The 27552-nt window shown below is 38.0% G+C and overlaps 1 protein-coding gene across 1 annotated transcript in view; it reads right to left on the bottom strand.

The window, feature by feature from the left end:
• ITPR3 (inositol 1,4,5-trisphosphate receptor type 3) overlaps positions 1 to 27552 on the bottom strand; it is a 107858-nt gene that overhangs the window by 15456 nt on the left and 64850 nt on the right. The window contains exons 27-47 of the mRNA XM_026677810.2: positions 27141 to 27209; positions 24909 to 25034; positions 24539 to 24661; positions 21922 to 22122; positions 19972 to 20223; positions 18715 to 18840; positions 16664 to 16789; positions 15296 to 15416; positions 14512 to 14696; positions 13334 to 13482; positions 12748 to 12856; positions 12279 to 12369; positions 10746 to 10915; positions 9548 to 9722; positions 8669 to 8856; positions 7288 to 7488; positions 6652 to 6762; positions 5680 to 5775; positions 4340 to 4441; positions 3424 to 3510; positions 1002 to 1112 (exon numbers count right to left, since the gene is read on the bottom strand). Of these exons, the coding sequence (XP_026533595.1) occupies positions 1002 to 1112; positions 3424 to 3510; positions 4340 to 4441; positions 5680 to 5775; positions 6652 to 6762; positions 7288 to 7488; positions 8669 to 8856; positions 9548 to 9722; positions 10746 to 10915; positions 12279 to 12369; positions 12748 to 12856; positions 13334 to 13482; positions 14512 to 14696; positions 15296 to 15416; positions 16664 to 16789; positions 18715 to 18840; positions 19972 to 20223; positions 21922 to 22122; positions 24539 to 24661; positions 24909 to 25034; positions 27141 to 27209 (2919 nt within the window). The remainder of the gene's footprint in view (positions 1 to 1001; positions 1113 to 3423; positions 3511 to 4339; positions 4442 to 5679; positions 5776 to 6651; positions 6763 to 7287; positions 7489 to 8668; positions 8857 to 9547; positions 9723 to 10745; positions 10916 to 12278; positions 12370 to 12747; positions 12857 to 13333; positions 13483 to 14511; positions 14697 to 15295; positions 15417 to 16663; positions 16790 to 18714; positions 18841 to 19971; positions 20224 to 21921; positions 22123 to 24538; positions 24662 to 24908; positions 25035 to 27140; positions 27210 to 27552) is intronic.

The raw sequence follows: 27552 nt of genomic DNA on the forward strand, positions 1-27552 counted from the left end.
ACTTAGTGGGGATTGCAATATTAAAATTAATATCCTGTACCTGGTGTGAAAAGATAATATGGTTCTTGGCCACCAACGAATGCAGAATTTAGAATTCCCACATATAACTTCACAACATCTCTGTGAACAGTAGTTCTGTACTGTTCAATCCTATATTGCCATTTATATTCTGTGATATTACAAGAGCCAAGCAAATGGTGGACAAAATTGCTACAGAAAAGCTGTTTGTTAACCTCCATTGATAGGTTGACCAGCTATATGTTATTAGATAAGGGTAGCCGATATTGTATATATGTGATGACCCAGGGTGGGATACAAAAGCAACAAAGTCACAAAAACAGATGAAGTCCCTTTAATTCCTTCAACTTGGCTTTAAAGGTCCAATTATCCTTGACTGGAGAAAAAAACTCTCCCACAAACGTTGCAAAAAGGAAGAAAACTCAAAATACATATAAATTATAAATAGAAAAAAAAACACCACAACCACACTGAAGAATTAATGAGACAAGGCAGGATAAGGGCTTGAAGACGTCCACAGATATCGAAATACACACACTGGGAAGGACGCCAGAACTCAGATAAGAACTGACAGACTAGAAATATTTTCATGCTTTGCTTCCAGCACTGGCCCATGCAGTTTGTCCTTTTAAACAGTTCTCACAGCTGCAGCCCATGAAGGGGATCAAGGCCCTTTCCTCCCCTGTAGACCACACCATTCATGTTTCTCCCTTATCCGCTCCTCCCTGTATCCCCTCGGATGAAGAGGGGATGGGCCTGAGTCTTCCTCTGAATGCCCAGCTGGCCTGTGCCCTTCCCTAGTTTTCTCCACAACCTCCAGAGCCACACTCCCACTCCTTGTCGGCTGTTCCTCCTCTCCCTCGGAGTCAGATTCTAACAGGGGCATGACAATATAATTTCAGGAATCTTAAAAGGAAATCAGGCTTCTAGGCATTAAAAAACCTAATTATATAGAGAGCAAGTTCAGGAAAAGTGAACCTCACCTCTATCTGGGATGTGTGTTTCTCATAATAAGCTAATGGATCTTCCTCTTCCTCTTGGACAGGAGTTGTTGATTTCAGCATCTGAGTCAGTTGTTTGTTGTGCAAAATAAGCTGCAAGAAAGCAAAGGAAAAATAATTTATATTTATCATTTATATTAACTCAGAAATCAATTTAAAAACCCCAAGGGAATTGTATTCAACTATAATTAACAGTACATTTTCTCATATTTACTAAAAATGAAAGGCTTTGGGGGAAGACTGGAGAAAAATATAGTTAATAAAGAGCAAACAGAGCTTGTGCTTCCTGTGGGAGACAGCCCTTCAATTTGTCACAGTAATTAAAGCCAAAGAGTAATAATCTGTAAATTATAAATCATGAATCCCAAAAGAAATGGATTTACAATGAATAGTGATCATGGTCTTGGACCTAAGCTATGTGAACAATAGACTGAACACAAAGCAATTGATTTTCTATCTCTGAAGATAAAGGGTGAGTTAGTTTAATTATAGGAATGCTTCTACATGAAGTCATATCCAAAGAAGCAAGAAAGTGTCGTGCCCTATGAAAGTGATACAAGAATGTAAAAGTATTCATTAAAGCCATCAATATAGAGTTTTGTAGCTCTTCTGATCTAGTATAACATAGCATGCACATGGATTCAGCAGAATATGACTTCACTCATATTATAAACAAGGGCTTCTCATGAAACAATTGCCCATACTTAAATACTGATGACAATGGAAATATACAGGAAGAATTCATCACAGACCTGCATGTTCCATTGTAGCCAATAATATGGCATTGTTGCAACAGAATGAAGCCAAGATCACTGTTACTTTCACATTGAGATAGGATCCATTTTTCTTGTTACAAAGAAAAATTGCCAATACTTAAGAGGCAAGTCAAGGTGAATTATAGGGTCATCGTCAGCCCCACTAATCACTAATAAAGATTGCTCTAAATGATCCGCTTCATGGTTTTCTTTGCTTTTACTGCCTACTCTCTATAAACTATGGTTGATTCAGAATCAATAACTTTCAACTTTCATCCTTCCCCCTTAACTAATATCCTTTGACTCCAAGATCCAGACTTTAGAAGAATTCCAAAACATTCGATAGAAGGGAGAATTTTATTGAATGTATCTTTTTAATATTATACACTACTCTATAATAAAAGAAATGAAGCCTGATTGGACATTTCAAGAAAATTAATGCTTTTAGATCTGAAGCGAAGTTTTCAAAAATGCTTTGCCCATCCACTTTCCTCCAACCATTAGAGAGAGAACCAATTCTGCTCTCACCTCTCCTTTACCCTAAATTGCAAATACATTTTTATCATACAGTATTATGTTATTATTTGCCTCTGTACTAATTGTAGAATTCATAACCTATTTCATACAGTGTCCTTCCAATCCTATTCTCATAACTGAGTTAATCCATACCTTTTTTAAAAAGTAGGCCTCTAACAGATATAACTACATCACATTATCTGAAAAAGCAAAACCATAGAAACAAATAATCATAAAAAGTGTCACAAATTGTCATCTAGCTCCATAAATAATCTTTTCACATCCCTATAGTATACTTGAACACTATCTAAGCTTCACGACCCTATTTCCTTCCTTCTTGTCTATTTTTCCCAAAGTCCCTACCTCTTTTTCTATACTCTCTTTTTTCTCAAAATATCACTCATTCTGCTGTTATACAGGTGACCAGTCAGCCAGATGTTTAAAGTGAATTTGATAATTTTATCCACCTATTGAGTTCTTCTGAAGTAACTGGAATGAATAGACTGATGTTGTTATTGGATGATATATCTTATTATTTAAATTTATTGGTTGCCCAATTCTGGTAGAATCAGAGCAGCTTACAACTAGAAAGAAACATAAAAACAGCTAAAAACATAAAATCAGGCAAATGGCCCAAACTAAAATGTATACATGACTAAAATGAAACCAAACAAGAAAATCAACCAAACAGGAGCCTGAAACAAATAATAAACATCAAACCTAGGTGCTACACCAAAGCCAGGTTTTCAAAGATCTCTGGAACCCAAGGAAAGAGTGGACCATTCGGATCTTTGTGGGAATGCTGTTCCAGAGGGTGGACACTTTAATCTCAAAAAATTATCTTTCTCTTTTCTCATAGAGGGACTGTTTGCAAACATCATGACAGTAACAGCTTTGCTCTACCAGCATAACATGCTTATGAATGTACTGTAACCATAAGTATCTCAATTAGTTGGTTTGATTCCATTATCACAAAACAATTAGTGAAAATGATTGAAACAGACAGGCTTCATCCTCTCCAAATATGAGAGGAGAAGGACAATGGACTCTGTCACACAGGGATTGACACAATATCCAAATAGTTTTTCCTCGCCATCTCCCTTTTAATGGGAACATTCAAGCCATTCATATACCATAGACGAGATCCCTTCTTCCTCTTCCTCCTGAATCCGCTTCACAGGTTTCAAGAGATGCTGAAGATGCTTATTGTGTCGAGAAAGCTAAAATATAAAGACAAACAACATATGCAGATTAACAATGGTATGAGAACTTGATCTTTGTCTCTATTATTTTTAGATGATTAAAATGTCCTTGAACTGAATCTTAAATTTCCAAAATTACTGCAATTCAATGCAATCAGCTATGTCAATTCTCTACCTAAAACACGGGCTCAAGTTGTATGGACTGTTCATTTAAAACATGTCCATTTTAATAGTTAATCTTCCACTGGATTCTAAGGATGGTTTAGGCATGATAATTGCAATAGGATAATGACTTTCCCTGGGTATTTCTCATTGTGGGGTGAGTTGTACTTGGAGCTCATATAAATAAATAAACGCCTCTCTTGCTTTTCTTTTTTTCTTTTCTATGCTTTGATAACTACCTGAATAAATTACATCCCTGTTCTTTGCTTAATAATTAGGATTATGAGATAAGATTACAACACAACACTACACAACATAATCACATGAAATTATCCCAAAAAATCTGTCATAGTATGAGTAAATATTTAGGAAAGGTTATGTACTCAACACTTAATGATCAATCATTTGGGGAAGCTGAATGAAAACAAGAACTCCCAACCCTTTTCCCTCTAAAGAAAGTAAATTACAGCATATCTATTGATCGAGATTGAAGCGCTAGCCAAATTGCAAATGAAGCTAAAATTTTCCTATGATGGCTTTAATTAAAAATTTAATTAATCTGTCCAGGCCATTCAATGTAATAAATGTGGGGAGAAAGACCACTTTCTAATTTATCATATCAAAGCACTACAGCACAACAAGAGAGAGAGAAATTTATAGTAAGTAATAAATAAATCTATGATACCTGTAAAGCCAAAATATAGATGTTGTGTCCAACTTCCCGAGGAGAAACTTCAGAGTTTTCACATTCCTCTTCTTCAAGGTAAGCTTTCTTAATGACATCGACCTGCAAAATAAGGTACAGAAAATCAAAATTGGGTGCAGAGAGGACTGTACTGTAATCACTTCACATAAAGAGGATGTAACAATGTATGGCGAAGTTGTCATATATCCATAGACCTACAATTTACTATGGGATTTGATATTATATGAATTTCAGTTCATTCTAAATAAAAATATTTTTCTTGTTTAGAAAATTATGGTTGATAAATCTCTTAGATTTTCAGTTGAATTTGTCAATGAAAAAAAAAAGGCTGACATCATGATTTAAAAAGTTCTCAATGAGAGCCTTCCCATCGATCACAATGTAGGTGATATTGAAATACAACGATGAAGTTTACTTCAGTCTGGTATAATAGATATCTCCAAGGGTGAAAAAGTTCCCCCATTCCAATTTTTAGATGCCATTTTTAACTAAATAATCAATAGCAGCTCTAACAAGTCAAAACATTTCTATGGAGATTCTCAGTCATCCACGTCACGGTTGTTCCAAAGGTGTTTTTTTCCAAGAGACAACTGGACTTTCTGGTTTTTCTTTGAAAACGTTTCATCTTCTCATCCAAGAAGCTTCTTCATCTCTGACTGAATGGTAGGGAATAGAAAGATTTATACTCTTTTTTTCACTGAGAAGTTGGAGATCTGCTTTCTGCAGGATATCTTCTGCCCTTTACTGTTGAACACAGATGCAGGCTCTTGGGGATGACTCTGTGTGGTCTCCATCTCAAAATGAAGCACAAATGGTTCCTGCAGCCTGTACTTTTTCTGGAAATCCATTCATACTGCTGCACCATTCGAAGGGTGGGTTCATCCCAAAATGCATAGCTAAATGTCTATGGAGATTCTCAGTCATCCAGGTCATGCTTGTCCCAAAGGTGCTTTTTCAAGAGGCAACTGGGCTTCCTGGGTTTTTTTCTTTGAAGAAAAAGGAGGAGTATAAATCCTTCCATTCCCCCACTATCCTGTCAGAGCTAAAGAAGCTTCTTGGATGAGAAATGAAACATCTTCAAAGAAAAACCAGAAAGTCTAATTGCCTCTTGAAAAAGCACCTTTGGGAAAAGTTAAAAAATTGTTAATATTGTACACAAAGAAAAAAGAAATGCTGCTAAGGAATTATATTCTTGTTGGTTTTTAATTTTCTCAAGGGTCTTCAATGAACTCCAGGTCCCTTCCTTTTTTAAAAAAAAAAATAGCAAAATTACAAAAACAGTGAATACCAACATTCCTAAACCCCCTTATCTTCCTTACCAATTCCTGGGGACGGAGGCTGATGAGAATTCGCTCAGCATTCTCACTGTCATGCCTGCTCTCCATCAGGGCTAGCAACAGTTTGGAGGCATTATCCTGATAAAAAGACAGCAGACATGTATTGAAAGCACATGGACACTGAAATAATCCACCGTAACCTATTCAATTAAAAAAAAAATCACCCTTCTTTCATTAAGGAAATTTGTAGTACAAATTCTGAATCACCACATGAAGGTTGAGTCTAGACAAAATTCCTGCAATAGCCTTTACATAAATGTCATACTTCAATGACAGAGCATGTACTGTACAAGTAGGTAATCCTCGACTTTCGACCATAACTGAGCCCAAAATTTCCATTGCCAAACAAAACCGTTGCTAAATTAGTTTTGCCCTGTTTTATGACCTTTCTTGCCACCATTGTTAAATGAACCACTGCAGTTGTTAGGTTAGTAACACAGCTCTTAAGTGAATCCATTGACTTTGTTTGTCAGAAGGTCACAAAAGGTGATCACATGATCCCAGGACACTGCAGCCATCATAAATAGAGGCCAGTTATCAAGCGCCCCAATTTTGATCACATGACTAGCTTTGAATGATTCAGTTAAACAAATAGTTGTTAAGTCAAGGACTACCTGTATATGGTCCTTGGTTAAATGCATAATCTCTCCTGTTAAGAAGAAGTATTAGGACTGAACATCATGTAACCAATGTAAGGAAATAATTCTGCATTAGACAGAAGAACGGTCTTATGTGTTCACATTATTTTATCACTTCTTCACACTGATAGCCTGCTTCTAATTTATAAAAGGTTATGAATAAATATGTAAATAAAAAGTGAAACAAGTATCTCCATGCTTGATGTAAAAACCTAGTTCTATCCAACCCCACCATCACAGAATATGTAAACGTATTCCTTGCTATGTCCTTCATCCTTCTCCACTCCATAAATTTATTTCTTGTTGACCCATTTACCTTCAGCTGAAGAACCACTTCCATTCTATATTTGCAAAGCGGACTGATGTCATTGAGGATCAGGGCTGTGATTATATCAATGCCATTGGATTCATGGGTCACAATGCAGCTCTGTGGATTAATATATGGAGTTATCCAAATGGTTTGCAACTCATTACAGCCTCAAAATCCCCATTCCAGATGGTCAGAAATCACTGAAAACACTAATGTTTGTTCAGCATCTTGAGCAAGAAATCAAAGCCAGTTCACTCTCCTCCTAGACCCGTGGTGGCGAACCTATGGCACACATGCTGGAAGTGGCACACAGAGCCACTTCTGCTGGCACGCGAGAGGTCACCCGACAGCTGATTGTCGGGTATCTGGCGCGCATGCATGGGTGTATGGGAGATGTGCACGCATGCACAGACATGCGCAGGGGTCTTGCACGCATGCACAGAGATGCATGGAGCATGGGGGCACGTGCATGCGCAGGGGGCATGGGAGGGGCTCGTGCATTGCCTTCTGGGTGCTGGCACGTGAGCGCGCATGCGCAATTTTCAGCACGGGAGACCAAAAAGGTTAGCCACCACTGTCCTAGACAATTAATTTATTTCATTAAGAATCAATATATTTTATCCACAAGTAGGATTCCAGTACCTGGTTCTCATGGCAGGGTCCTTGGCAATATTCTGTCAGTGTCTCCAAAGTCTGAGTAATGAGGGCAACATTGTACTCATTGATATAGAGTCCCAGTAAACCCAGCCGCCCTGTAGTGCTACCGCACATAATATCCAGAAATTGCAGTGTTTCACACACCAAATTGTAGTTGGTCTTATTATTCTGGCAGCGGAGAAAGTTCTGTAAGATATGGAATAAAATGTTAACAGGCAAATGTCTATGGAGATAATCAGCCATCCATGTCATGGTTGTCACAATGGTGCTTTTTAAAGAGGCAACCGGACTTTCTTTGTTTTTCCTTGAAGCTGTTTGCTTCTCAGCCAAGAAGTTTCTTCAGTTCTGACTGAATGGTCAGGAATGGAAGAATTTATATTCCTTGCAGGCATCTGGTCATTAGCATTCTTTCTGAGAGTTGTTGAGGCCATTTGGAGGTTTATCTGTGTCCTCAATAGTGCAAAAGGTATGGAACTTTTTTGGGACTGCTGAAAGAACTGTGTTGTAAATAGGCATTTTTGCAGTGGGAAGAGATAGAAGATCTCTAGGAAGGAGCCTAGCGTGAGAGATATACTGCGATTGTGAACTAGTGACAGTCCTAATTAGGGTCATTAAGTTAGGACTACCTATCACATTACTTACTGCTCCAACTAAACAACTGGTAATTAGACACTCCTGCTGAAGTTATCAAATCACTGGGGTTACCAGAAGTTACCTAACTGTTGTGGCTCCGAGTCCTGAGTCTGCATTCTTAGAGGAAGAGGATTCGGAAGATGAGGAGGAGGTGGAATTGGGAATGCCTTCCTCCCCAGGACCTTCCTCTTCGGCAATGCCTTCCTCCATGATTATGCCTCAGGTTTCGGCAGATAACCGAGAGGCACAGCCTGAGGCTAATCAGGAGGAGGAGGAGGGCATATCGGAGCAGCCTTTGACAGAGAATCAAGCAGACAAATGCTGGCTTGATGCTAGGCAACGTCGCAGGAAAAAGTGTGAGCTGCAACGCAGGAGACGTGGACGAATCAGAGACTGAGCTGAGTTAGTGACACACCCCACAGGGAATAAACGTGGGTGTGTTTGCTCTGGGAATTCTGTACGGGACAAAGTGTGAATTTTTCTGTGGAGCTTCGGTGTATCCTGTTTCTGGAAAGCTTAGTGATTAATGTTTCTGTTATCTTGTCGGACTTGGCAGGCAGCCTGCGTGATACTGCCAAGAACATAGCCAGCTCAAAGGAATTAACTCAGTAAATACTGAATCTTCTTGCCTGTTTGTTTTTGGTTGGAGTTTGGACTTCTCATCTATCTTGTGAAGGTGAGACATAACACCTAACCATGACATAAAGCACCCTTTTCTGTATAGAACACCTACCTGGAGATCCCGGTTGTGGTTTTCACACAGCAGCTGCAGGAAGCGAAGAATTGGTTCCATGATCAAGACTGACATACTCATTTCATTGTTCTGATTTCTGTCTCTTGCATCATGGGCTGAATGGAAGCCTGCACCCATTGCATAACGGGATGATGGTGCATTAGGCAACATAAAAGTTGTTACTCGTCCTGCAAACAAAAACTCTGATCATTTGCCAGCATGCAGTCTGCTATATTTATCTAAAAACACTAAACCAAGATGTATCCTGCCCAACTCTTTAAAGGAAGCCCTATCAGCATGTGTCCCTGTTTACTCTTCTTCCTGTAAGAAAGCAGGCCTCTTTAAATTGTGTCAAAGACAAACAAAACATCCCTCTGACACTTCACTAAACAAACCTCTTTAAACTATGTAATGCAGAGATACAAGACATATTGATTCATTATCCAAAGCCTAATAGGCACTGGGAAATTGAACTCGGAAAGTGTTTCAGGCTGACAATAATTATACCACCGGCCATCTACACACACAATAATTAGATGTTATTGTCAACCTATACTACTAAAACAGTTTTTCAAGCAAAGCTGTGATTTGGTTTTCAGGAACTAAAGATTAACATCTTTATTTATTTAGCAATGTCCAAATACACCTTACATTTTCTGAATACCTAAAAGAAAAACACTATCAATTAAAAAGAGAAAAGAGAATGTTAATAAAATTTAGGGCAGATCTTACTTAAGAAATTGTTATTGTTCTCCAATTTTGAAATCCATGGATTAATTGTTATGGGGCTAAGAAATGCTCAGAGATAGTTATGGATTCAGACAGACTTAAGGCTTTCCTAACCAGACTGTCAGATCAAACACCCCACACCTCACATACCTTTGCTGTTGTGATCAGGAGAATCCTTGCCTTCTCTAGGCTTGTTGCCAATGTCACTCATATTCACTGTCACGGTGGACTTAACTTCTTGCTGTGCCTTCTTCATCCGGTCATGAACTACTTTAAAGAACTTTTCTGACTTCTTATCACTGGTCATCAAGTTATAGAATGATTTCTTCAGAGAGAGGCAAAAGAGCAAAAACAGGTGCAATGATTATATTTTCCCAAACTGGTACATCCAAATGTGTTGATCTCACAATTTAAAACATTAGGAAGGCATTTGATAATTCTCCACATTTTCTCAAATCATCACCAAGTGTTGGTGTTAAGTTCCACATTGATGTTAACATTAAGGTTTCGGTCAATTGAGGCTTTTAGGTAATTATTTTAGTAAGTTAGAAAACAAACAAACTGGGTTGCCAACTGTGCTATGTGCAGTATTCCCTAGTAATGATAGGAATAATCCCAGTCAGTTTGGGGATATTTTGCCAGTATTCCACAAACCACAATGAAAATATATTTCACCCAAATGTGTCCATTCTATTCTAACTAAGACCTCTGCCACAGAGATTACATTTGTAAGACAATGTCCTATTGCTGGCATGTTATCAACCAGGAAGTAAATACAATACACTGATTCATACTCAGAGTGACGATATGCAGATCATATTTCATATTATGATGAATTGTCTCTCTGAATAGCAACAGAACACGTATTATTCCTGATACTACAATCATGTTGAATTAATACTTGGCAGTCTAGTCCTCACTGTAAAATTTACCATATAAATAATATTATGTTTCATCACCATATTTCCTCAGAAAAAGCTGGTTTGAAATCCTAGAGGTATGGTGATTCATTATGGAGTAGGAAAAGTACTTTATTATCCTTTAAATACATGTATATGTTTATAATAGAACCAATAGATATAAACAGCAGGACGCTCTTTCTTTTCCAAAATAAAGGAGTATGAAATAGAATATGTTGAATTTGTCCTAGCAACTGCTAAAGAAGCCAGCAGAGGGAGCACACGTTATTTGGGAAAATAAATTATGCAGTTAAATTTCTGATGGATGCAATAAAAAAACATTTGATTAAATGCTGGGTAAGATGCTGTATCCCACACTTAGCGAATGGCATTAGAAGTTATTCTGAATTTGCAACACACCAGAACCATAATGGAAACAAATGCAATACCTGTATCTCTGTGTTGCCCCCATCAAGCAGTCGAATAGCCAAGCGAATGCTCTCCTGAAAAATCTTCTCATTTTTGGTGTTCATGATAAGGTCAGACACCAGCTTGGTAGCCCCTTCTCTGTCCAGTCGGCACTGAACAGCAGCAATGACTGACCAGTCCTGATCTTGTCCTGTATGCAAATGAACATTAAGGAGAAAGGAGGCCATTCAACAAGTTTAAAATATATAGCCAAATTAGTAATGGGAGAAAAGCTGATGTACTGGGTGATTTTAGTATATTAATTTATTTTATGACTTCTTTTATTGGTTTTATTGTTCTTATAAGAGGTTTTATATTCTGTAAGCTGCCATGTGCAAATAGGCAGCAATATAAATTTCATTCATAAATAAATAAATAAATTCTATCTCCTTTGAATATGTAAATGTTATGTTTCAATAACTTTGTCTGAAGCAGCTTATCAAGCAAAAAAGTGCAAAACCATTAATACACTTATTAGATGTTACATCCCATCTTTATTTATACACATCAAGGTGGTGTACTTAATACTCCTTACTTTTTATTTTCTCCACAATAACAACCCGGAGAGGTAAATTGGACTGATCGTATTTGACTCAAAATCACCCAGTTAGCTTCTGAGCCTAGAACACACTGTCTCCCAGTTTCTGGGCCTAAGAAAGCAATGGAACACAATCTTAACCAAAGTGGCCCTCAGTTAAACTGTATTAGGGGTATATTATTAGCCACCTAAGTAGTTAACCTAAAAAGAATTTGCATTCATAAAGATTATTTGCAATCATGGCTGCCTTAGCTCTCAGTCTGTCCCCTGTGTGATCAAAATAGCTCCAATTGTTCCCAGAGTAAGCTTGCAATAGGGGAAATCCTTATGTAGCCCTTCGTATCTCAGCAATACAATGTATGTTTTGTACACAAAAGACGCCAAATACAATCTTTAACATTCAGTGCAACATGAGGTAGAAGGATCAATAATCAGAATTTAATATATCAGTGATTAAGATGTGATTAGGACCAGGGATATTTATTTATTTATTAAATGTATATGCCACCATCTCACTGTTGAGCAACTCTGGATATCTAGATTTATGTCCATCCTCAGTTATGGAAGCTTACTGAGTGACTTTAGGCAAATTACTATCTGTCAGATCAAGTTAACATACAGGGTTTTTCTAGTAGAGAAAATCTGAGATAGAAAATGCTATGTACACCAGCTTGATGTCCCGGAGGAAAGATAGGATATAAACATAATTAATAAACATATGTTTACTTTGAAAAAACCCATTGGAAGCATTATTCAGTATCATTTTGCCAATTGTCAAAAAAAGTTCAAGACTATATTGGTTGGAAACATGCAGAAGAGGCCTTAATCCTGCAGTGGATAGATAGACAATGGGTAAAATGATAAAGATGATGACAGCTAAGTAGCAAAAACAAAAACCAGTAGTTGAAGATATATGTATAAGGCATGCAAAGAAGAAATGAGAGAAGACACAATTTAATACTGGTTCCACACTTACCAATACCAGAAGAGTCAACAATTTCCCCTTTGGAGCCAGTTTTTTTGGTTTGCAAGTAATTGGCCAGAAGCATTTTCCTCAATGTATTGCCCTAGCATTAAAAAAGGAACTTGGTCAATCATATGCTTTTTGCTGAATGTCTTTTTCTAAATAATTTGATTCTTGGAGATAAAAGCATGAAGGACAAGCTAATCAAGTGCATAGAACATCTATTTCTGGAGGCAGTACATCCAGGAAAGCCACCGTCTTCATCTTAAAAAGTTTCATTGTTAGCTGGGTGCTCAGTGTGAAAAGAGGGCATCAGAATGTACATCCTGCAACATTTTATATAGACTTATTTATCATAAAGAACTTTGATTAAGAGAATAACTGTTTACCCCGAAAACACAATAAAGAGTAAGAAACAACAAAATGTATTTGGCAAGTAGACCTCATTCCCAGATAAAAATAAGCATTCTTAACTACTCACCCTGTCTCCATATTTGTTCCTTTTCACCAGCATTTGCTGCAGCGTCCTCAATACTTTGATGCAAAGCTTCTCTTCAGTCGCCATCAGGTCTTTAGTGTGTTGGACTAACCTAGATGATGAAAAAAAATTAATTCAAACCATAATCCTGCTACACAGAAATACAGTATTCACTCCACCACACTTAAAAAAAACTAGCTGTGTTAAGAAATAATCTGGATTCTTTACATAAATGGACATGTTAATATAATTGTCTCAGCTCTGCCAAGTTCTAAAATCTATTTACTCCTCTTCCCAGTATATGCCCTGTACTTTTTCTCTGTTTTTTTGACTCCTGTTTTTCAGGAGAAAATTCCTGATTGCCATAAATTGCATCATGACATCTGCTCAATATAAAATTGAAATTGTTATTTGATATAATTTAACTTGGTTTCTGTAATTGAATCAGTAGGAGCATACAACTGAAGGCTTCAATTCAATAACTCAACAAATAGGCCCTAGTCTCACAAAAAAATTATGAGCAATAACAACACAAGTTGGGAATGTTCCTCAAAGTCTTCATTTTTCTACAGCTAGAGAGTCTACTTACTTAGAGAGAAAGCCACCACTTTCACAACGTTGATAGGCCTCAGTCCCTTCCATGAAAAGTAGTTCTGGACAATGCAGGACATCCACCAGGACTGAAAGTTCAGCTTCAACCAGAGGTTGCAAGCGCTCCTCTAGGGCATTGATAATGTCCTGTAATGGCATAGCATTTTCAGTGTATTATTTATTTGTTAATTCAAACTACTGTTTTGTGATCCTGAGATTACCCTGTAAAACAATGTAAAGCTCTTAGAAGTGCTCCTCTCCAAATAAGTGGAAGCAAAACAGATACACAAAGTAAGCCAGAGTATGTTAAATTTTATTTATTTATTTAAAACATTGATATGACTACTCAACTCAACCAAGGTATTCTGGAAGGCTTAAAACCATGGTTCACCTTTTATTCACCACAGACCCCCTTTAAATACCTTTTGTGACCACTATAGCCACGGACACCAAGACTTAACTCAAGATTTAAATCATAACATTTATTCAAGTCTTTGTGGAGCCCCTGTGATGACATTGCAGCCCCCCAGGTAGGGGTGGGATGCTACCAATTCTGCCCGGCTCTATAGAACCAGTAGCTCTGAAGAGCAGCAGAACCAAACCGGTTCAGTGTCTGCTGCTGTTTGGCCCACCCGCCTGCCTGGGCTGTTACCTGACCTTTATTTCCTGGTTTTTCAACCTCAGCTGAGGTTGAAAAAGCTGTAAAAAAGTGGTTTTTCAAATGCTGCGCACCTGCGCGTAGCACTTTTCAGCTGTCCAGCGGCACAGTTTAAGGTGTAGTACACGTGCAAAACATAATCACCGAACTGGTAGTAACACCGGTTGAATCTCACCCCTGCCCCCAGGGATCTGTAGACCATAGAACCACTAGCTTTAAATTTAAAAAAAGCAGAAACAAAGCCTAACAATAAAATACAAAACTACAATATATGTACACCAACAAGCAACCATAAACAATACAATAATAAAAGTCAACCCAAGCAATAGGAATACCATAAATCAATCAGAGCTCCAGCACATTGCAATCCAAATTCCTGGGAAATATACACAAAGTATCCACGCTTCTGAAGTATAGAAGTGTAGCATTTGACTTACCCCAGAGGATCATTTAAATTCTTGTTTTTGAGATATGCCTGATTAAGAGACAAGCATATCAAACCAGTATGAGTTTTGTACCTGCAACTTCTCAATGATGTTCTTGTAGTCCCACTGATTGGTCGTAGCTGAAACCCGAGGGAAAGTACGGGATGCTGTCTTATAGTTGGAAGCATTCCTTTGGGCATTGCTAATCGAACTGCTGTTTAGCAGGGAGCTGGCATGGGCATCCAAATCCATGGGTAAGGCAATGGACCGGCTTTTCGCTAAAAGAATAAATTTATATTGAGGAAAATATTTTAAGTATAGCACTTGATGACAAGGATGATACATGGTTCAAACAGTAAATTGGCCACTACACAGCAACCTTGGTCATTCTAACAAACTGTATAAAGGGAAGGTCACACCCCAAAAATAAAGGTCACATTGTACTGTACACAGTGTTAATTGCATACTCAAAGAATTCTCACAATTTTTAATCTGTTATATAATGCAGGAATTTGCACTTCTTTCTTCGTGGTAAACTGTATTATTCAAGGTTGGACAAAACATTTGGTCTGCTTTCCATTTGTTTGTTTGTTTGTTCATTACAATTTATATGCCACCCATTTAAGCAACTTTTGATGGCTACAGTGCATGTTAATGTGTTTTATAATGTCATTTTATAATGACAACCATAAAATAACTCAGCTTCAACCAGACATACAGCTGAAATAAAAAGAAGGTGGGGACTTGATATAAATGTATTCTGTAAATAAATGTATGTCTTTTGAACCAGCTTCTGCTGGTGGATCTCAGAAAGATTCTACAGGCCTGAAATCCGGTCTCCTTCATTCCAAAGCGATGTATAGGTGTTACTCCTTACCAACCATAGCCAGCGTGCGAATACAAGCTTCCACTGAACTCTTTTGCTGCTGCTGCAGCCAAGGACATTCCAAAAGTCTCATAGTAGATTGGAGGAGCTGCACCACAATAGTCTGGTGTGTCTGAAAGAGAGAGGAAACATTTAAGGACCTCTGCTGAAATCCTGTTTTATTTTCATTGCAGCTCCATCCAGGGTGCAAAGAAGATAAGTCTTCAAGACCCACAACATTTTTTAAAAAATGCAATTGTGATATGGGACAGGACTCAGGTCTGAAGTAATATTTAGGCAATTAATACTTTGCCCCACTCTGGGGCAGTAAACTGATGGCAATCAATTTGTCCCAATCCAAGATATCCTTCTCTAGTGAAGAAGTCATTAATGACATTCATAGGAAAGGCAAAACCTGAGTGGGAAAAATGGCACAAGGGAAAAGATTAACTCTTTTTATTTTGATCTAATTAGCTATTGTTACTTAAAAACAGGACAGCAGAGATATCCATTTATGCATTCACCCCAGGGGTGGGATTCAAAATTGTTAACAACGGTTCTGTGGGCGTGGCTTTGTCACGTGACTGGGTGGACATGGCTTGGTGGTCATGTTATTGGCTGGATGTGGCCAACTCAATATCACTCATATCGAGGCACGCATCTCCTCGCCTGGCCTCTCATGACTGTGGGGATGCTGCAACAGTTGTAAGTGTGAAAAATGGTCAGAAGTCACTTTTTTCAGTGCCATTGTAACTTTAAATGGTCACTCCACACAAGCAAAGTACCAGCAAAGGAGGGGGGAAAAACTCCAGAGACATTCCTGAGACAGGAAGTCTAGCCCTGCCAAAAATGTAATAAGGGTTAACGGAGAGGCAGTTTCTGTAAGCAACACCAGAATGTTTCCTTCCTGCCTTCCTTACAGTATTAGGCCAGTAATTTTGTCTAACAACCAGTTCTCCGAACTGCTTAGAATGTTAACAACCAGTTCTAGCGAATAGGTGCGAACTGGTAGAATCCCACCCCTGATTCACCCTCTCAATCACCCTGTTTTATCATCTAATATCATCTTAAGAATCACACCTGTTAAATTAGCAGTTTAAACTGAGTCCAGGATCAACTCAATTACAAATTGCCATTCTAAAACTAAGATCAAAAGATTTAAAAAGTCTATATATATATATATATATTAGTGAATGTGAAGATTATTCTGCTTCTCGGGTTCTTTTTTCATCAAAAAAGAAACATGTAGCAATTTAGTATTGTCGACAGATGTCATATTTCACAGTTATCAGGAGTGGACACATTCTATTTCAAACAATTATTCTTACTTACAAAAAGAAATGGAAAATTGATTCAACCATTGTAAGTTTTCAACTGTACCTGTAGGGAAGTGCTATTCTCAGAGAAAGGGGAGCTGAAGAATGCATTGATGGTGTCCAGCACCACAGTCAGCACATATTTCTCCAAGGCAGGATCTGACAAGCGCTTTTCACGTTTTTTGCATACCTGAAGGTGGAAATAAAACAAAATTTGGACAAGATTAGGCATCTCCTAATTATCATATTAAAAAACCCCTTACAGCAGATCTATCCTATCATTAGTCCCATGCAGCAGAGGACGCTGTGAGTGTGGACAGAATTGCCTTTCATGCATCCTAATCATTTGTTGGCAGAGATGAGCTTTTGGTGTTCACAATTTTACCAATCTGATTAGTTCTTTCAGATCGCTGAACAGTTCCACAGTGCAATGAGTACAGGAGGCAGGAGAAGCTTTTTGTCTACTGTATGGCATCAATCTTCTTTGAAGGCAAACCTTGGCAGAGATTTCCCAGGGCTGTGCCTTGCTGCCAAGCAGGAACAAATGTGTGGGTAACCTGTGATCCTAATAGGACAATGTAATAAAACATTATCTTGTTCAAAAATGGCCTTCTAACCTCTGGCACACCAAACATATGAAAAGCTGAGTTCTTGAACTCAGCATTCTGTTATCCAACGGCAGAGAGCCAGATATCCAGAGGGACTTCACAAGCATGGCAGGATGATGGCAACTGTGTGGAATAGGCTCCAAAATGTAATATTCAAAGGTTTACTGCATTGGAATAGCTAGTTGTCATGATCAACCTCTTTGTAAAGGAGTACACATAACCAGAGAGAATTGTTTTGTTTCCCTGTAGGAAACAAAGCCGTGGTCATTAGTCTATGGTGAGGGGGAAATCAGGACTCTGATAGCACTTTTTTGGATTATTATTTTTTAAGAGCTAAGTGTTAGGAATGTAAGTTACCTAACAGCTATTTGGGTTGGAAATATATAAACCAGGATAGACATTTTAATACTGTACTTTTAAGAAAATGTAAAACTGTAATTGGGTGTGGTTTCTCAAACTGCCATAAGATGGAGCCAGAAACCTGGGTTGTTTAGTCTTAGTCTCAGAAGAGAGTGTGTCTCAGGGAGTCTCTGTTTCCTTCTTTTGGAGAGTTTTGCCGTTCTTCTAATTGACTGATATTCCTGGATTTGATGTAAGTCTGATACTGAACTGTTTTTGACACTGGACTTTGTTATTGGATTATCCCTGGATGAAAACTGACTGATTTTACCTGTGAATGACTTTGGACTGCTTGTTTTGAACTTTGCTTAAACCTTTCTGGAAGTAAAAACCTACATTTACTGTACAGTGTATCTGTGTGCTGTGTGTGTATTATTCAAACACTACTCTCAATACATCTCCCTGTATGCGCTCATTCTCCTAACGGGGAATTACCTCAACACTAAGCTTCCATTAGCCACAGCTCACTTCATCATCTAAGGGTACACTAATGAAAAATATAACAAAAATAGTTTGGGTTCAATGAATTATAAAGTAGGGACTTTTTTTCCCTGCAATTCTATATAAATATACAAAGAGCTCTTCTGGATCAGACAATTATCTACTTAAGACTAGCCAACTAGATACTTCTGGGATGCTCACAAGCAAGAGATGAGACAAGTTCTTTGCCCAACACTGTTCTCTGCAACTGGTATGCATTCCCAAAACGGGAGCTGGTGCCTCTTTTTTTCTGCTTTTGGTTATTGCTAATTAATAACGAATCATAATCCTAATGTTTATGATTATAAGTAATGATAATTAGTCCTAATTAATCATTCATCATCTTTAAGGAATCACTAAGGACTCACTAATGAAAGTGACTGAATCTATTTTTTTTTTATGGGCAACCAAGCACTTTTAGCATTGAATTTCAGAGACAAATCAGTTGTTACATAGGAACACAACACTATTTCACTAATTTATTAAACTAGTTCAAGTTTCCCCACTCTGATATCCTTCACATATGTTTTGATGGCACCAATTTGGAAAAAGTGGAGGCATCAATTTATGTAGCTACCTGTTCACATATCAGGAGCCTAACGATTTTCTCATAAATTTCAAGACTTACTCTAGCCATGTCAAGGGTGAAGTTCTCAAACAGTGTCCAGATGTGATTGCTGGTATAGATTTCCTTCATTTCCACCTCTGTGTCTACATAGCAATGATTGACAAAATTGACATATGCAATTTTCACCTGAAAAACCAGAGTAAAAGAGGCATGGATTAAAAGACTGGGCATGTTGCAAGAATAGAACCAAAGCTCCTCCACATTCATCACTCTTTTTTGGGAAGGGGGAGGCTGGGGGCAATAAAGCACTTTCCTCTTTATGCTCTTGAGAAAATTGTGTACATCTGTAAAAATCAAAAGAGGGACTTGGCCAAGTAGCATTTTGTAAAATGATCATCAACCTGATATCCTGCTTTTGTCTGAAAGATGACAGGGTATCAAGGAAGTAAATCCATTTTATTCTTGTAAAGAGCCCTATATTGAAGATAAGCTGAAAAATAATACCATAATCTTCATGATTCAATACCTCTGGTGGCCTCTCTGGTAAGGAACTTACTGGACAACTTAATTGCAAGCCTAATCCTACAACGTCCTTAAATTCTTCAAAGAGATAGACTTATGTGAATTGATAGAAAGATCATACTATTAGTCTTTCATTCTTATAATTACTGGCTATAAAATCGCCCAGTGGTAATTGAACATGACTTTTCTAAACCTGGCCAGTCTTTACAGGTCATTGTTTTCTTACTTTAGCAAACCTATCTGTTTTGCACAAGCATAAGTGACATATATCTAGAAAACACATTTTCTTCATGCAGAGCAGGGGTGTCAAACTCAAGGCCTACTGGAGCTTAGATCTGGCCCGTGGGGCCAGCCTGGAAATAGCAAAGGACCGGCCCACGATGCCTCTGCTAGCAAAAATGGGGCATGGGTGATGGGTGGCCCCTCCACACTCCATTTTTGGCCTGGATGCACCCTGCCAGCCAAAATGGATGCGGGGGCCCCGCCCCCATTTTGGTTGGCAGGGTGCTGCACTAGACCGTTCAGGCTGAAAATGGGGCCTAGGAGGGCCGCAGGCAGCCCTTGCACCCCATTTTTGCCAGCAGAGTGCTGCAAGAAGCCATCCGTCCCATCTCCTCCTCCCCCCAGCCAGCCCATGGAGTACAACTACAATGCTGATCTGGCCCTCCAAGAAATCCAGTTTGATACCCCTGATATAGAGCCTGGCCTTATCATGTGAGGGTAGAAACCCAGAATCATATAATAACCACAAAGCTATTTGTCAGCTATAGGTGACGTCTACTGTGCATCCATTACCTCAGTAATGCAGTCTTCATGAGTGACTACTCGCACCACATCCTCCAAAGGAAGTAGAGATGTGCATTTGATTTCTGTGTATACGTTTTTGCCTTCAGCACAGGCAGCCAGCAAATCCACCAGAGAGATATGGTACATGAGGGGACTGTTCTCCTCTATCCCATCCCGAGCTGCTGTCATCATTTCCAACATGTTGACGAGAGACGTCTTATCATTATAGAACACCACAACATCATCTCCAGCATTGGTAATCTACAGCAAAGAGACAAGGAGTCTAAGCAAAAGAACAAGACTCTGCTTAAATATCTATTTTGTGGCTCTCTCCAGCCTACTTCTCATGTGCCATATCCTGATCACGGAGTTGAGCTCAATCCCTGGTGATTACATCCATGTTACTGTCTTAGTAAGAATTCACCATTACATTCTTTCAATTTTTCAATCTAATCCATGTCTCTGAATATTTCCCTGAGGGTCCTCCATTCAAATACTAGCCAGATACAACCATGTTTAACTTTTTTCAGGATCAGTCACAGTCAGCAAGGTCCTACCACTTTTTCTGTAATATCATAGTAGAGTTTACTCATAATACATCCAGAGCAAATCTACTAACAGGAGATATTTTCCTATTTTGATTCTTTTTTTCCCCTCTTGTACCTTATCTTTTAAGACAATATAGTCTGAAGCTCCTGGGGCTGAAATAGCCTTAGCAGCATATGATCCTTGCTTGTTTGGCTCTAGGTGCAGTATATCTGTATCCTTCTAGATCTAGAATATTATTTTCTCCTAAATTCCATTGTATGAGGGCAGTATACAAATACTATCAGATGAATAAAACTCTATGTTATGACATTAGCTGTCCTAGGACAAAATATAACAGAACTGTTATACAACAACTACTCTTCCAATTTGCAGATTTTTTTAAAAAAAATCCTAATACAAATTTGTATTTCCCCTGGCAGTGGGAAGAGTAAACCATATCAAGGAGAACCTAAGTCTTTTTAAAATTGACGACTTTAACATGCTGGCTGGTAAACTCTGGGAATTGAAGCTGCTAAGTCTGAAAAACATTGAATTAGAGGATGGTGTTTGAATGGTTCTTATACGTATATTACTATACTTCTTAACAGAGGTATCCCCAGCTTAGTTCTACATCTTTTCCATCACAATCCCCATCATCCCTGACCACTGACTATTCAAGCTGAGATCAAATGAGCCTTCTAGTAAAAATATATGAAAAAGATGGTTGCAAAACAGCAAGCAAGAATAGAAAGGATGGGAAATGGGTATGAATATTTGAACATCTGGATGTGGCATCTGTTGCACTGAGTAATAGCATCCCCATACACTCAGCACTACAGCTCTGTTTGTTTTGTGTAATTTGCAACCATTTTATATACAGGAATAAATGTATAGAGTAAGTATATGCATTACCAAATTGAAAAAGAAATGGTTCCATTAAATAAATATTACACTGACAAGCTGCTAAATGGCTTAACGTATCCCTATAGATTTTATACATTAATAGCCATTTAACAAATCAATTCCCAATTTGGAAGACCATAATCTTTAAGCTTGACAGATAATTGGAGGAAGACTTCACACCTGATTATAAGATCAGACAGACAGCCTTTTATATGTTTTTTTCCCAAGGCTCATTTTTGTACTATTTTAGTACTTTGTATTTCTTGTTTCAGGAAGGCTGAGCAAGAGGTTTGTGAGGAATAAATATTTCCTGAAGTTCTTCATGCAGGAATGGGGATTGTCCAAATCAGAGCCTCACCATGCAATTTCTCAGGGACTGTTACCAGACTACATTTAACATTACCTGGTTTCCCCCTGCTAATCTACAATGGCTACCCCTTATTTATGTGAAACATTTCCTAGTCTGTTTCTCTGTATTTTATCCTGTTCCTCTTTTCTACCCTCTTTCCCAGAGATCTGGAATCTCACCTCAGTCATGATCATGTCCTGGCATTTCTTAATGTACTTGCCCTCAGCCTTGATGATAGTGTGAAGAAAGTCAAGATACTGAACATGGCGCCCATGTGTGGCCAGACAATGGATGAAGTGTTGCAGTACCCCTTCGTTGATCTCAGAGCATAACTGATAATTGTTCAGAAAGATGTGCTGCATTGTCTCTGCTTCCAGAAGCTGACAAGAAAGGAATTCAAGAAACAATTGTCATCACTCATATGTATCTAAACCCAACGTGTAATGTAGATTACATACATTTAGTAAAACATTTGGAAGAGCTTCCATAGACACTCAAAGAATTTGCTAACAAACTGTAGTTTTTAACATGAGAGAAAGTACTAATCATGCAATACATGGGAAGTAATAATATGATGATAATTAAATAAATTTTAAATGACATTTAATTCAAATATTTTTGTCTTAAATTCACCCATCCCTCTCAGTACATTATTTAAAAGCTGATTGGAGCTCCATTCAAAATCCAAGAAAGAAATACTTAGACTCCTTTAATCAGAGAAAAGATATCTTTTACTGGAAATCAAGTGGTAGCAACAAAAGAATTCTGAATCTGAGAAAATGGGCGCGTAAATCACATATACAAAGTAATGGCAACGTTCCCATCCCCAATAGTTCAATTGGCTCATCCAATTAAAAGTTGTGTATATCATCATGTGGGCATCTCCAGGTGGTGATGAGGCTTCTGTCCGTTGACCTTGACATAGTTTGATAATGGGTTGCAGCTGCGCATAGCATAGGATAGAAACCTAAGCAAGAATGTACCCCACCCCCAGTTTATACAGTTCTGGTTTGTAACACCTCCAGCTCACTTCCCATAACCATTCCCCCCTCCTCCCCCCATTACTTATGACAGCCAAAAGATGCAAAGCAAAGGGAGAAAATCTTGAAGGCTGACACTTTGGCTCAAAAGAGATTATGTACTAACATTAATCTTAATCAGTTTTTTTATTATTCATCTGTTTATTATCTTGTATCAACTCTTACAAAAAGCCCAATTTCCAATTCCTTCTGGTTACCATAGTCAGGTGCAATCTCAAAATGTTGTGAGAATAAAATAGAAGGTAGAAAATAAAGCACCCGTTTTGTCTTAGACTAGGAAAGAGCCACATCATTTCACTGAGTGGAATTTTCTTTGTTTGTGTGAGGGAATGACCTCAGAGACAGGGGAAACAACTAAAGCCAGAGGAATGGTCAGACAAGAAGCAGCTTAGCCACAAAAGGAATGTCACAATGGCAAACATCTCAGAAGAGACCCTCCTTATTTTCCTGGGTTGTAAAAGGAAGAAGGGAGAAAAGCACTTCTAGGTTTGCAAGATTCTCCTAATGTAAAAGGTAAAAGTAAAGATAAAGGTTTCCCCTGTCCAGTCATTTCCAACTTTAGGGTGTGATGCTCTGTTTCTTAGCCAAGACAGCAAGCATCATCCAAAGATACTTCCACGGTCATGTGGCCAGCATGACCATATGCCGAGGCACAAGGAATATTGCCTCCCAATGTAATCTTACACTAAATAGAGTAAGTACATCCGGTGATGCTTCCTATCTGGACTACTGTCAGGATTCCAGCGATCACCCTAATTAAATCATGAGCCACAAGCCAAACTTCAAAAAACTTCAAAGGATTTATTAGGAGCAACATGCTGGCATGACACATTAGGTGGCATCTTATTAAATTGATATACCTTGTGTTGTATTTTTATATATCCCCACCTCAAAACAGCAAGGTATTATTCTATCTGTTTTCAACAGACAAGGTCAAAGGGTTCATCCAAGGAGGAATCCAAATATTTAATGGAAAAAAATGCAATTTGTATTTCATAAATAACTGTATTCTGCACAATGGCTTGGTTAAGAAGAAGTCCATATTAATTTGGCTTTACGGGTAATACAAGATATTGTACCACCTCAGCTGGATCCACCTACATCTTCTTCATTCACTGCAACCCTTTGAAATGTTTTTGCTACCACTTGCGGTTGTAATAGCAACATCAGTATTTTTAGGGCATGTTAATTTCCTATTTACCATTCTGAAAAAAACAGCCTGTCTCAGAAAACGCTATTGTAATAGCGGTACTTATGGGCAGCATCTGTAGAGAGCAACTAATTTAAATTTTAAACATTGTTTGCCACCAAGGCAAAAATTCTCTGACACAATTATATTCAGAAAACCTTGCTGAGCAATGGAGAGCTTTACAGATTGGAAAAGAAAGTCTTAGGAGTGCTGCCAAATGCTTTCCTGTAAGCTTGTGGGCCGTAGTGACAGCTGCAGTAGCAAGAGCGATTCTGAAAAAGACATGGATGTAGGAATTATGTTTGGATCCCTAAGCAGCAGATGGGAAGCAAAGTCTGTTGCCCTTCTCAACCTGCTATGTGAATCACATGATTCATTATGACTAAACTGCAAGCCCAGCCCTATTTGGCCTTATAAATCATTTGATGCAATGAAGCTATTATATTTATTGTAAAGACTATGCAAGTTAATATGAGCAGAAATTCGAGAACTATCAGAATTTAACATTTCCAACATGTTGTTTTTGGAAAAATTTCTACCTTCTTTTATTTATCCCTTCTTTCTTACCCCAGGAGTAAGGAACAAGTTGAGATGCTTATGCAGAAGGGTCTGGTTTTCTTGGTTGCCCGCACAAAATTTCTGTAGGAACTGGTGGGTTAATCTTAAAATCTCCAACATCTTGGTATCACCCTGCATATGTTCAGAACAAAAGAAAGTCAGCTGCCTAGAAAAACTGCACAAACTCCTTCTTTGGAAGCTTTCAAGAAAATAAAAATAAGGAAAGAATTAGATATATAATTACTGTTTTTAAGGAAGATTGGACTAGACAATTTCCTGATTAATGCCTTTAAATTAAATTTATTACCAATAAGAACCTAAGAGCCCCCACCTTCTGCTATTCCAACCAAGTGTCCATCTTCCACTTGCTTCTTCCTACCTTCTCATAAGGGATTTGCAACAGATCCAGCATCACTTTGTGGGCATCCATATTTTTCAGCAAACGCTGCTGTTTTTTTCGCATCTGCTCACCAACACCACACATTTTATTTAGTCGCTCCAGAATCTGGACATAATAAAGAAAACATATATTGAAAGAAGGGATAAGAGAAATATACTCCACACTTCTGGTGAGGAAGCAAAGTAGACGTCTCTGAAGGAGCGAGAACAGTATTATGGCAGAGATTGGCAGCCAGTCAGTCAGTCAAGACATTTCAATGAAGCTCACTCCCATAACCTATTTATATGGCTACAAATCCTTGTTTCCAAACCACTTTTGGAAACTGCTTCTTAATTGCCTTTCAACTATTAAGAACCTTTGGAGACAGATGTTTTATAATACCAATGAGTCCCTTCAATCCTTAGGGAAAGAAGTTTTAAATACACATACACATACATACATACATATATAAGCAGCCAAAAGGATAGTATTAAGTATTAGAAGATGTGAAACAATGCAAAAATATTCACAACCAAAACAAAGTAACTGGAAGAAAAATAACCCAGGAATGGAGCCCTAAAATAACTCTATATCTCCGCAGTATGAAATGCTACGGACAGAGACAGAATAGAAGGGAATGAAAGAGAAACAGGGAGAAACAAGGAGGATAAGACAGAGTTTTTAAAGGTACCAAAAGAACCATCTAATTGGTTTTTGTTTTGTTTGTTTGTTTGTTTTGGCTTTTTTGCTTTCTTTTATTTTTTTGGTGGTTCATAATGAAATACACTGATAGATGTCTTCTGAGATGGAAGAGACAAATGTCAAGAATCATCAATGGGCAAATCCAAGATTTTAATATAACGAGAATCAAGCACTATAGGTATCCCCAAGGAGAACAGCAAACCTTGAGCTCTCCATTTCTCAGCAAGGTTTTCTGAATATTCCTTCAAACATTATTATTTGGGGTAAAACAGTAAAATAACCCTTAAAGTGTACCCTACTGAAGCAAAAGCAGATTTTCCATATTGTATGTTGGACAGTCAGTGGCTTGGAGCAGTAGCTTATGATCCACTGGTACCATGTAGTCCTAGTTTGGCAGGTCAAGCTCTGGACAATTTGTAGCAATCCTTGAAGCACTGGTCAGCAGTATTAGACAACTTTGCAACACAGCCTGGAGCTGAGAACAACCCACCATATTATTTACTACCACTATTCATATCTTGCAGATTGGTGATGGAACAGTACACGACAATCCTGTTGGGTAATTTATTTTTGTCTTCCAACTGCATGTAGGAGGGCTAAGGTGAGAAAGTAGCTTCAGCAGCTTTGCAATACAAAACACTTCAAAATGAGATTTTTATCATGCAATTGTTCTGCTTCAGTCCACAGACTTTTACAGCACTCCAAATGATGTTGTTTTACATTTGTAATTCATCTCTGTTTTCTCACCACTGCTTCCATCTTTTTTCTTTCACCCAATCCAATTATCAATTAAGGAGGAATTGGTGGAATAGACGATATAGCTGCAAAATGTCTTTTGACTGGGAGTGCTTTGAGCTGTCTATTTGGAAATGCCTACTTAATCAAGTTCTGAGTTTCATGGAATACCTCACATTCTATTAATTTACATGCAAACTAATTGTGCTTCTCAATGTTCAAAGTCCAACAACTATAAATGAAAGAAATTAGAGTAGGAATTCCTTTCATGGATGCTGAAGTTCTTCTCCAAGGACTAAGAAAAGGAGAAGCCCTGGGATTTTTTAAAAGGAGAATCTTGTCTCACAGATAGCTCTTGCCTCTGGTACCTCAACTTCATATATTACACTTGGACTAGATTAATCCTGATTTTATTTTATTTTCAGTATAAATTTGAAGTATCTTCATACTCCTGCAACGAAAGCTCAGAGTTTCTTTATGTACTTCACTGGCTGAACAGTAATAGTGTTTTGTTATTATTTTGTCTTTTTGAGTTATGCACAACGCCCCAGGATCTCTTGTGAATAGCAAGTGGCTTATACACCTTATAACTATGTTCAAAAATAAAGATTTTAGTCACTCAGCCAAAGTCACAGGCAACACATATGTATCCTGGGACTACATAATATTGTATTACAGAGCACTCCTGTGTGTCTCATTTGCTTTTGTTAACAAATTCTCTTCGTCCCCATGTGCTTGAGTCAGCAATATTTCCCCACATTTTGTCTAGTGAGAGTATCAGATATAACTGCTTACCCCTTTTATGAGCTGATAGTTCTCACTGCTTTTTTCTCCAGGGGTCCCGGGTTCCTCATCTGTAGTACGCTGGAAGGATGAAAGGAAGATAGAGTATTTAGATGGCTACATATCACTTAAAGGAGGGGAAATCCACCCTGGTCCATTTTCCATGAGTTGTCCCATTACAATTCAACTACCAAAAACTAAACCAACTTTAAAAACAAATCCGCTATTCTACAAACTGGTTTTAAGCTGATGGAATTAAGTCTGCATAGTTTATCAAAGCTGTATTATTATTTAATAATGATGATTTCCCCCATTGGGTTTCTTCTCACTATTCTTGATAAGTTTAGGATAATATTCTGTGTTCTGGTTAGAATAGTCCTCAGAGATTCATAATTTGCTTCCTGCCAAATATTTATTCAATAGT

Source organism: Notechis scutatus, chromosome 3, assembly GCF_049901735.1.
Source record: "Notechis scutatus isolate UNSWTSFEM ecotype Mainland chromosome 3, rNotScu1.2, whole genome shotgun sequence".
Lineage (NCBI taxonomy): Eukaryota > Metazoa > Chordata > Lepidosauria > Squamata > Elapidae > Notechis > Notechis scutatus.